Source organism: Sceloporus undulatus, chromosome 1, assembly GCF_019175285.1.
Source record: "Sceloporus undulatus isolate JIND9_A2432 ecotype Alabama chromosome 1, SceUnd_v1.1, whole genome shotgun sequence".
NCBI lineage: Eukaryota > Metazoa > Chordata > Lepidosauria > Squamata > Phrynosomatidae > Sceloporus > Sceloporus undulatus.
The window spans coordinates 25,612,028-25,624,354 of record NC_056522.1 but is presented as its reverse complement, the minus strand read 5'-3'; the positions used below and the strand labels follow the sequence as shown (position 1 = coordinate 25,624,354).

Here is a 12,327-nt window from a genome sequence, read left to right as displayed (position 1 = left end):
ACTTTAGTGCTCAGTTGTACTGTATATCTTTACACGTCAGGATCTTGTCTCGTTCCTTCATGGTTGCCCTTCCCATTCCTAGCCTTCTCGTTTTTTGAATGCAGTCTCCTTTCCGATCAAAGTTTGATCTTTAAATATTTCAGATTCTTCATTATCCAGGTTGAATTATGTAGATCCTGTGTGGTAATTATTTTTGTTTTCTTTATATAATACTTTTATTAAAGGATGCCTACAGACTGTATAAAAATTTCTACAGCATCAGAATTTTTAAAATGCTGAGAATGGCAGCTAGACACTGGAGAGCGGGATTTAAATATTAAGAACAATAAATATGCCAGTAATGTCATCAGAGGATATCAGCCAGGTTCAGAACAAGACATACAATGCCTATTAAGTGTTCCAAGTGCCTCTCATTCAACCTTGCAGTATTTATTTCCAGGCTGCTCTAACATGATAGTCATTCTTAAGATCTTGGCCCAGAATACATTTTATCATGCATTAATTCCAACCAAAGCAAGCAATTAAAAGGTTTGGAAGTAACTCAAAGTAATATATGTGTGTGTGTTTGTGAATTGCTCTGTAATACATTTTACATGTAATTTCTACGCTAGTTTGGTAGTTGTACGACTGTAGGTCTCTTTTTAGCAAGTCTCCAGTGTTTCTATAGGACTATAAGATATTCTATCTTCTTTCCTAATTAACCTATTCCCACTACTAGTTGCCTGTAAATAATATTTAAAACTAAGATGCTAGCCCTCTGAACAGGATGTATTTTACTGTCACTTTTCCATACTTAATTGCAGTCCTTATCCTTCCCCTTTCCAGGATTTATTTTCTCATCTTTCAACATATTATGCATATTCAACCCCAATGTATTTAGAAGGCTTACTTTATCTGTAGCTCCTGCTTTGCACTGTGATGAGCTAAGAATGGTACCTTGCGCACAGGGAAAATGAAAACTATGAGGCTTCTTCAGACCGGCTATTAAGGCCAGCCGGGGGTGAAGTCGGGGAGTTGCATCTACATAACGCACGCCCTGACTCCGCCCCCCAGGGCACCATGCCACACACGGCACACAGAATTATAGAATCATAGAGTTGGAAGAAACCACAAGGGCTATCCAGTCCAACCTCCTGCCATGCAGGAACTCTCAATCAAAGCATCCCTGACAGATGGCCATCCAGCCTCTGCTTAAAGACCTCCAAGGAAGGAGACTCCACTACACTCCGAGGGACTTTGTTCCACTGTCGAACAGCCCTTACTGTCAGGAAGTGCTTCCTAATGTTGAGGTAGAATCTCTTTTCCTGGAGCTTGCATCCATTGTTCCATGTCCTAGTCTCTGGAGCAGCTGAAAAAAAGTCAGCTCCCGCCTCAGAATGACATCCCTTCAAATGTTTAAACAGGGCTATCATATCACCTCTTAACCTTCTCTTCTCCAGGCTAAACATCCCCAGCTCCCTAAGGCGTTCCTCATAGGGCATGGTTTCCAGACCCTTCACCATTTTAGTCGCCCCCCCCCCCTTTGGACACTCGTTTCTCAATGTCCTTTTTGAATTGTGGTGCCCAGAACGGGACACAATATTCCAGGTGGGATCTGACCAAAGCAGAACAGAGTGGCACTATTACTTCCCTTGATCTAGATACTATACTTTTACTGATGTAGCCTTAAATTGCATTGGCCTTCTTAGCTGCCGCATCACACTGTGGTCTACTTGGACTCCCTGATCCCTTTCACATGTAGTCTCATTCAGCCAGGTGTCCCTCATCCTATATCTGTGCGTTTTATTTTTCTGCCCTAAGTGCAGTACCTTACAATTCTCCGTGTTGAATTTCATTTTGTTAGCTGTGGCCCAACTTTCTAGTTTATTCAGGTCATTTTGAATTTTGATCCTGTCCTCTGGAGTATTAGCTATTCCTCCTAATTTGGTGTCACTCGCAAGTTTGATAAGTATGCTCCCAATTCTGTCATCCAAGTTGTTGATAAAGATGTTGAATAACACTGGCCCCAGGACAGAGCCCTGTGGGACTCCACTGGTCACTTCTCTCCGGGATGAAAAAGAGCCATTGTTGAGAACCCTATTCTTTCCTCTGCTCCATTATCCTCATGTTGAGCACCCTTTTCTGAAGAGACTGAGGCAAAGAAAGTGTTGAGTAATTCTGCCTTTTCATCACAGCACTCCTCTGCTGCTGCATCCACACGACCCCCCCCCCCCCAAAGGAGTGCTGTACAGCCATGGCGCCGTAGCTATCACACCTTTTTCAGGGTGCAAAATGGCCAGATCAGGGCTGTGGCATGTGATTGCTGTGGCCCCGATCCAGCTAGGAAAGGGACAGCATTGTGCTGTCCCTTTGGGGCTGTGTGTACAGCCCCTAAGGGACAGTAAAATACATCCTGTGCTGAGGGATAGCATCTTAGTGTGTACAGCCCCTATGTTACCATTTAGTTTGGTGGGAGAGGAAATTTAGTTTTAGAGCTGTGGGACACAGGAAAATGAGGAACAGAAATACTGCATTTCTACCACCTTAATTAAAACCATGAATTTAATTACAAAAGTCTCCAATTTAAAAAAATGAAGAATTGCATATATTTATAAAATTTCCTAGCTTAAATGGCATTGTGGCACAACTGTTTCGAGTTTTACAGAATATGGCCTTTTTTGCTGATTTATTTTTAAAGACTGGCAGCCAGATGATATGCGTTGCTGTAAGGATGTACAACAGCCTTGTATCTTCTCAGTAATGCCATGTGAAGAAATACATGATGAACCCTCCCACATTCCACTGTCACCCACCAAACCATGAAGTACAGTTGTGACAGGGTAACTCAGCAAAACTATAGCCAAAGGATGAGAGATGTGACTGCTTCCAGTAGAAATCCTGCTTTATTTGTAACATCTTTCTTATAAAGCAAGGTTTGGAAAACAGCAAGAAGAAGAATGTAAGACAACCACACTAAAGACAATAGAAGAAAAACTGTTTATTTCATAAACAGAAGTTGTATAATCTTGTTCTGTCAGGATTCTTTTTAATTTTCAAGAAAAGATAAAGCATAATAATCTGAACAATCTCAGCTTCTGCATATATATATATATATATTTATATTATATATATGAACCTCTGAACCTCTACATCCTGCAGAATTTCCATCTTCAGGAAGAGAAGACAATGATTCCAATGACAAGAAACAAAAAAACAAAAAAAGTACAGACAACTTGCATCTCAGTGAAAGAGATGCACGTAAAAACATGTCCATTCAGAGCACCGGCAACCCAAAGAACAACCTGTGACTTCAAGAGCAGGTCACTTTTGCTCAATTTGGGACATTTTGTTTTAACAATTTCACTAGCACTTATACCAAACATTCACAATGACCTAAATCACCTAATATGCCTTCTCTGTAGCTTAAGAGAACCTTTCTCTCTGTGCACTCAAATCCAGTAGAGTGCTCTATACTGCAGTGAAATGAAAAGCATTGCTCTTTAGTTTCTAAAATTGTGGTAGAACAGAAATTAGAATCACTCTTGTAGACACATGTCCGTAAGAGATTTTATGTATTATGTGCATACATGCATTGGTATGTCGATCTATTTGTCCAATGAAACATTACTTCCAGGAAATAAAGATCACTGGGTTAAAGTATAAGGCTGTATTGTTACTCTTTCTTGGTATTTTTGTCATTGTTGGGCAATATTATAAAATCAAGTAAGTTCTGCCAAGGCAGGAGTTCTGCATAATAGTAACATGGGCAATAAGGTACAGAGAACACAGGCAAGAGTGGTGTGCAACTTTTCACACACACCAGTGACATGTGGCACTCTCAATCTCTCAAGGCCTATAGTGGGGTAGAGACAGTCTCTATAATCTTATTCTCTGAGGAAGTTCACATGAATTCACCAGGTACAACAGCCTCATACATTTTATCAGAAATCATAAGGTAGTCATCTCCAAGAGAACAGTGCCCCTTGCTATAAACTATCATACTACTCACTCCCACCTGAATGAAACCTAGTCCTCTTCCTGTCAGTTTTGATTTTGACAGAAACAGAGTACAGAATGCAGCAGGAACAGGGCTGTCAATGATAGGCAATATTTTCCTCCAGAATTCTTTGTGGAGAATTTGGAGTGCCAGAAGGCTAACTCTACTCATAAGCATCATCTTCATCTTCAAAAAAGAAAGAATCTCTCTCCAGATTTTCCGATTCATCATCATAGGAAATATTGTCATCATCAAGATCATCATCATCATATTCCTCTTGCCACTCGGGGACATACTCCTCATCTTCATCCTCTTCCTCCTCTTTGCCATCATCTGTGTCAGGTGAATCAGATGCCTCGTCAAAAACCAGTCTGTATAAAAATAAATTAAGTGGTCAGTGCACTTCAAACTTTTCATCTCGTACTTAGTCATAATGATGCAGGTACCTCTCAGGCAAAAACTCTCGAATTCCCAGTAGCCTGTGGATCCTTCTCTTGTGAGACAAACAACAAACAAGCTGCAAGCAAGTCTCTTATCTCCAGCTGTTTTAAGTTGAAGACTTTGCTAAAAGCCTGTACCTACAATAAGCATTGTCATGTTATTCCAAGATCCAACAGAAAAAAATACTACTAGATTGTTGAAAAATATGTACTGTTGGAAGTTGCACAGCTTTGGAGGAAAATAAGTAGGTGTTTAAACATTTGGCAGTCCTGTGTTTGAACTACTACAAGTCTAGCTAGAACTGGAGCAACAGATCTATCTATTACGCTTGACAGTGCTCAAGGGATGATACAAAGAGAGCCTCTTCACAAGACCACCTTTTGGTACCCACTGAGTCATAGAGAATTTCAATCAGCCTGGCTCATTGTAGAAAACAGAAAACTGAACTCTACAAAAGACAGGGCATCTCAGAACACATTGGGAGAAAGTGCATCCTGGCCTAGGCAACACAGATTAAATATTTCAACAAGAGAAGGATCCCTTACACTAGATGCTACCATGAGCAGTACTGCATCTTCAAGAACATAAAAATGATCACAACCTGGTCCCATTGTCCTGATAAACCCTTCAAAGAAAACTCACTCTTTATATGCAGAAGTAGCATTAGGCACATTGGATAACTTCACCTCCATCTGTTCAGAACTTTGTCGGGTCTGAAACCCCACTCGGAAATCCTGCCATGTAAAAAGAACAGTCAAATGTTAGCACCAGAGGTTTCCCTCCTGAACATATGACACTAATTAAGAATCCATGTGTGCCTTTCTACTATCTATCTATCATTTAACTCCTGCTGGGAAAAAATATAGTCCTCACCTGGGTAGCATGCTGCAAAATTGCAAGGAGTCGTTCTTGGATCCTGCGTACCAACTCTAGACCTGTATTAAAATGTTCTGCTTTGAGCAGCTGTATGGAAGAAGCAAGATCTTGGCACTGCAGCAATGTCTCTTCTGAAATAAAGGAAAAAACAATATTTTTCAGCTTCAGGCAAAGTCGAAGCAATCACAAGTAAAGCAGAATCAGCTAATCCACAGGAGTTACAGACAAGCATAGTGGTTTCATTCTGCCTCACTTGCTGTCAATTTCAAATAAATCTAGAAATGCAATGCAAAATGGTGTTGCTCCCTCCCTTGTTCCATTTTTGTCTTGCTTTGCTACTGAGAAACTATTCCCATAATTGGACAGAAAGGAATTAAAAATGTCATTTTCACCTTGCTACTTGCTTACTCTCTTCTCTTGCTTGTTATGGAGTAAAAACAAGAATACTGATAGCTATAATTCACAGAGGCAGTGAGTTTAGAAAGGATTGGTGGAAGAAGGGGAAAAATCATCAATCTCAGTATACTACTGGCTTATTTAATTAATTTATATCCTGCCTTTCCCCTAATAGTGAACTCAAATTAGCTTTCTATATAAGTGAAAACAAAATAGCTATTATGATATAAAGTACAAAAGTTTTTTTAAAAGGACAACTAATCCAATTAAAAATTAATTTAAAAGTTAAAAGTACATTCAAAACATAGTAAAGAACATATTTTAAATATCTTTCTATCAGAACCAATTAAAAGCTAATCAAAAACGTAAATGCTGGAGGCCTGTTTAAGAAAAAAAAGGCCTTTGACTGTAAAAAGAGAGCAGAGAGGGGACCAACAAGGCATATAGAAATCAAGCTGGAAACAAACACTGGTATTCTCACCTTAATAACTTGCTCTCTGATAGCAGTCTACAGCCCACCCCCCAACAGAATACAGGCTTGAAAGAGGGCTCGGTTTCATTATTAATACAGGTATATTATTCCAGTTACAAACATTTCTATAGACTACTTTTCGTAGATTTCTTATTTAATGCTTTTCAGACTGGGGAAGACTGGCAGAGCAAGCTATGAAATCACCATGGGGTAAAAGTCTGAGCAAGCCAAAGTTTCATAACAGAACTAACTATCTGAACAGTCAGAGATAAACAATACTTTGAGTGGTATATTTAAAAATATGTAACTACTGCACATAGCCATGTGTAAGTCTAGAAATTTTAGTTAAAACACCTGATTAGACTTATCCACAGATCAAGTAAGTACTGTACCTCAACTCTTATCAAAAAAAGGAACCATTCCCTTCTCTGTATAGAGTGTCAAAAGGCCAGAGCTTACTCCATCCTGGAAGAACCTAAAAGAAGCACTGACCACCCTCTGTTCTGTCCACCTTGGTGCTGTTTCTGGCCATTCTGAATGCCTGGGCAGAAAATGGCACCGGCAGTGGCTCTTTGGCTCCTCCCTTCAAAGGACCACTGAGAGAGTAAAGAGGCTTGGTATTTATTTCAGATTCTCCTGGAACAGATTAAGCTCTGTTATTCACCACTCTACTCAGAGAAGAGGGTTTTCAACAATGTTATTCCAGCAATTAGGAGTCAAGCTTTGAAGGATTTGCATAAGACATTGTGTACATTTGTTAGCTTTTCTGGGTTAAAATCAGGCAAAGTTCTCACATTAAAGTTAAAGGCTATAATCATGGCTAAGATACCATAGTTGCCATTTTCTTTGCTTTTCCACTACAACCTTTTTGACATGTGCATGCTTTCTTAGCCCTGCCCATGGCAGATCGCCTCCCCCACACATTGCACAGCCACCATTTACCATAGTTCCCTCTTCATCCATCCAGCACAAATACTTATGCCTGCTGGAATTTTGTAGGCTCTCTGGCATAATTTTCCTTTGCTTCATCCTTCACATCCTTTGCTACATGCCCCTAGGTTTTACCTTTGAGTTAACCACAGGTTATATCAAAATCCTTAATTTTGGCCCCAAAGCCTACCCTTGAATTATACATGAGGTTGACTTACATACGAGTATGTAAGTTTTTTAGAAGCTCTCATACCACAGAGCTAAAGCCAGCCCAGGTATATGGATGACAGTGATCCAGTATGATGGTAATGAGAAAATACTCTTAATTGTCTTTCCTAATAATCAGTGTTTTCTATTGTCCACAGTATTGGCATTTTATCAACCTGTCTTTTAAAGGCAGTGTCAATCATCTGCATGGCAACATTGGCTCAATTACTTTTACTGACCCAAAAGGATTTGCAGAGCATTGGTGTGCAACTCTAGGTTTTCTGATTGCTGTTCCATGATATCCATCTTTTCAGTATCTTGATTATAGTAGCTGTACACACAAGAGTAAGCTAGTACCTGAAAAAGAACATATGTCACACCACCATATTATAGAGAAAAAAGTGGGAACAAGGTGGAGACCAATTAATGCTCCTCAGCCAATAGAACACTTCAGACAACAGAATGGGAAGAGGAAGATTGTTATTTGTTGTGTGCCTTCAAGTCCCTTCCAATTTACTCTAACGCAAACCTATCAGGTTTTTTAAAAATCAAGATATTGTTCAGAAGTTTGCCACCACTGCCTTCCTCTGAAGCTGAGAGAGTGTGACTTGTCAAAAGTCAACCAGTGGGTTTCCATTGCCGAGCAGGGTTTCAAACCCTAGTCTCCATAGTCGTCAACCAACACTCAAACCACTATACCATGCTAGCCCTCTGGGAGGAGATGCCCTTCCCAAACCGTTTTTAGATGTTTGGGAGACATTTTAGAACATATTATAGGAGAGAGGTGCTGCAAGGGGAAGGAGAGGAAGGAAAAAGTCTATTGCATGGATTTGATTCCCCCCCCCCCTCTCTCACATACACAATATAATAAAAAGTGGCTAGCTACTACTATATCATAATACCGTACTAAGCTTTCTCTGTGCTATGTCTGCCATAATCATATACAGAATGGAGCACTCTTTTATGAGTCTGGGCAACCTTGAGCAAGTCAGAAGAGGAAAAACTTGAGGTTGATGACAGTAAGGCAAAATCAGTGGTATATCACATTTCGTATTCAGTGCAATCCTTAACATCTACCTGGCTAAGAATCCTATACCAAACCCTGGGAAGCGGCTGCCAATCAGCATCAACAATATTGGGCTAGAAAAGTTTTAATCTACAGAAGGTACAGGTTCCTGTGTTGTCTGCACATAGGTATTTACTGAAAGTAGCTGCAGGTTCAAGACCTCAGATGAAGTGAAAAGTCTGTACTACAATCAATGCAGGCATGGGCCTGTTACAGACAGCCAAAATAAAGCTGCTTCGAGTCACAGTAGAGGTATGGTGTTTCAATGATGCATGCATCCTAAGAGTCCAGAAGCCACACCAAAGCCATGCTCCAGTCCTTAGGGCTGGAGCATGGCTTTGGTGCGACTTCTGGACTCTTAGGACGCATGCATCATTGAAACACCATATCTCCACTGTGACTCGAAGCAGCTTTATTTTGGCTGTCTGTAACAGGCCATGGTTTCAGCAATCTATTTCATGACCCATACTGGACATCCTTATTGCTGGCTGCATTCTAGGGTTCTTACATTCTTATTACTTCATATCGATATTTTATTTTAATTATACAGCACCTTTCTTCCAAATTGGACCCAAGGCAGCTCACAATGCTTAAAAACAACAACACAGAACAATTGTAAAACACAATTAAAATACCACATTAATAAGAACTAGTAAAAAATGTAAAATCCTTAAAAATACTAAGTTAAAATATTAACTTAGCCAGTGAAAGCACTGTACAGTATATGCATAACAGAGGCCTCCCCACAATATTTCCCTGCATGATTTACTTACTTTTCGTGCCTGTTCCAGCATTTTGCAGGCATCAACAACAAATTTCAAAGTCCGAACCTGTGGCACATCACTGACAGTGGAAACCCTATTTCGCAAGTTCATAGCAAATTCCTGAAATAAAAAAAACCAACAGCCCCATTTCTTCTCTTTGCTGTTCTTTGTGAATCATGTGACGCATGAAACTATCCTAACTCTTTCAGTACTGCTTAGCCAACTGGCTCTTCTAGACACACAGTTCACATGACTTAACTTCTATGTTTGCGCTATCTATCTATCTATCTATATAATTTATAGCAAATTTCTACCACTAGTACTAGGTTCAGCTATTTATGAATTCTTTGACCCATCACAATCACTAGAACTTAATGAGGAGCATGCATCTATTCTTTTTAGACACATTTATTTTTAAATATCTGAACATGTAACTTCTTAAATTAGCCAAGGATCATTCAATATCTGTCCTCTAATAGTCAACCCCACCTCCACATACATTAAGATACAGAATGAAATTCTACAGAGATCTGTTCAGTTGCTGGCTTAAGCATAACGTATGGGAAACTGATACTCCATGTAAACAGAGGGAAGGAGACGATCTTTAGAAGCTTAGAGTTTCATGATGCTTCTCAAAGCTTTCTGAGTGTGCTTTCTCACCAAACATATTCCCCCTCCCACAACCACTGGATTATACTAAACAAAAGGATTCTTCAGTCCAACCTCTTCTTTTCCAAAGGTCCCTTCATATCTGAGGTTATGAAGAAGAAAAATGTTTAGACCCTTCCTAAAAAAGCGGGAAGAGTGAGAGAGCCAAATCTTACGTTTTGAGAGGTGAAATTCTTTACAATGATCTCAAAAGTTCTTTAACCTAAGGGACTTTAACTTGGAACAGCCTTCCTCCAAAAAGAAAAGCTGCAAGAGATCTGCTCTGCTACAAGGAAAAATTATGTGGCCTATTTAGCAGGGCTACTGTTCATATGGTGGTATCAAGAATATTCAGTCTCATTCTCAGATGCTGAACCAAGAAATAACTCTTTCCTGAGGATCTTTCCTCACTGGATGAGGTGATGCCATATTACTAAGGCTTTCACTGAACTTGTTGATTTGAGCTAATAATGGCAGCAGACTAAGATGACCTACAGTGTGATGAAACAAGTAGTGAGATGCAGATTCAAGTACAGGATAGGGAGCCTCACCCTTGCCTGATGATGGAAAGTGCATCTTTCATTATAGTCTTGGAAACGCTTCTCCTGACGAGCTGCTTTGCTCACCTGAGGGAAGGAAATGCAAAATACTTACCATGGAAAAAACATGCACTACTGGTTCCTTTTTAAATGTTTACTCTTCATCCAAAATTGAATCTAGAGCCATGTGCAGGCATAAACATTCTACATTATAAATGCAATACAGTTCATTAAAAATCAGCAATAAAAATTCAAGAAGTAGTAAACAATACACCATATAACAAGGGGAAACAATATAATCAAATAATATCTTTGGGCAAATAATAAGCTATTGAACAGGGTGCAGAAAAGATTGTAGTATTGGCACTAATTAAATTCCCATGGGTGTTTGGGTGATCCCCACTATGGAAATATCCCTCCCCTTATTACACTTCTTCTACTGATGATTCCCATAGAATGGTCTTATCCAATAATTTCAATGAAAGTAGAGATTCATATGACAGGATACAGTGGGCCCTTGGTATCCACTGCAGTTTGGTTCCAGGACCCTCCTCCATGAATATCAAAATCTGTGGAGACGCAAGTCCCATTAAATAAATGGCATAGTCAATTGGTGTCCCCTATATATAAAATGGCAAAATCAAGATTTGTTTATGAGGGGGGATGCAGACCTCGCCAGGTGACACCCAGAAGAGGAGTAACACCCGGTTGGGCCCTCCTCCAACTCTGGTTCAGGAGGGTGCATGCACACCTTTGCCTGCTGCTCTGTGCCCAGGATTCGTCCTAGGGGGAAAAGCCAGAGAACAGAGGGGTATGCACACTCCCTTTCCGTACCGAGTGACACCCAAGTTAGTGACGCCACGGATCATACACTCACCATAGCAGAGCAGTTATAATAATCCTTGTGGGTTGGTTTCCAAGGCTTCAAGCAACGCCAGCAAAATCCATGGTTACATTTGGCACAAGTCATACTGTATGGAATGGAAATAACAATTAGTTTAACTTGATGTTGTGGCATGAAACTTCATTTGTCAAATATATATGGTGGAGCAGGCCCTTCTTTCCTCACTACACGTTTGCAGAAAGCAGAATTTTGTGGTAGAGAATGACTATGAAAAAAATGTAATGAAGAAGAACTCCTCAAGCTGCTCCCTCAGTTCTTCCAGATACTTTTTGACTCCCCAGATAAGGCTCTGCTATGGTTTGTGGTAGGATTTCAGGAGGAAACAACCAAGAATAAAAAAAGGTGAAAGCACCTATCTTGCCCCAATCTGCTATCCCTTCCTAAGTGCCTCCTCCTAACAGCACTTCACAGCAGAGAAGAGGCCATTTGGTTAAGATTCCACATGGCTGTAGTGTAATATATAGTTTGATTTTGGACTCAAGGTAGACTTTTATACAGTGGTGCCTCGGGTTATGAAATTAATTCGTTCCGCGGCCGCTTTCGTAACCCGAAAAGCCTTCGTAAGCCGAATTGCCATAGGCGCTAATGGGGAAAAGCCGCGTTTCGTGCGAAAAAGCCGAAAAAAGCACCAAAAATTTTCTTCGTATCCCGAAAAAACATTCGTAACCCGGAACAATGATTTCCTATGGGATTTTTTCGTATCCCGAAAATTTCGTAACCTGGGTATTTCGTATCCCGAGGTACCACTGTATGTATAAACATTGATTGAGGTAAGCTGCATCTAAGAACCATATGTAGACTTTATTAAAGAATTCTGAATGATGAATGAACCACTCCACATTTTATAGGGAAGTGCTCCAATGGGTAACTACACTATCTATTATATGTGTAGTTAGTTAATGAGTTCACTGTAGCTGATTTTCAAAACCACCTTTTAGATCTAAGAAATCAATGCAGTAAATCCTTTATTAAATGCATTTTTGTAAAGACAGATATTAAGAGACCATGAAATTGTTGCTTCACCTTTTCTTTAGTGAATGACAGAATACTAATCTCTTTTAGTCACCATGGCAAAGCATCTCCTCCCGACATCTGTTTCAGAAGCAGA

The 12,327-nt window shown here is 39.9% G+C and overlaps 1 protein-coding gene across 1 annotated transcript in view; it reads right to left on the bottom strand.

Annotated features, from left to right (window-relative positions):
- Positions 1-2,962: 2,962 nt before the first annotated feature.
- Positions 2,963-12,327, bottom strand: part of LOC121927769 (cullin-9-like) — a 109,609-nt gene continuing 100,244 nt past the window's right edge. The window contains exons 35-41 of the mRNA XM_042461638.1: positions 11,193-11,286; positions 10,328-10,402; positions 9,138-9,248; positions 7,538-7,655; positions 5,291-5,424; positions 5,060-5,151; positions 2,963-4,347 (exon numbers count right to left, since the gene is read on the bottom strand). Of these exons, the coding sequence (XP_042317572.1) occupies positions 4,140-4,347; positions 5,060-5,151; positions 5,291-5,424; positions 7,538-7,655; positions 9,138-9,248; positions 10,328-10,402; positions 11,193-11,286 (832 nt within the window). The 3' untranslated portion in view covers positions 2,963-4,139. The remainder of the gene's footprint in view (positions 4,348-5,059; positions 5,152-5,290; positions 5,425-7,537; positions 7,656-9,137; positions 9,249-10,327; positions 10,403-11,192; positions 11,287-12,327) is intronic.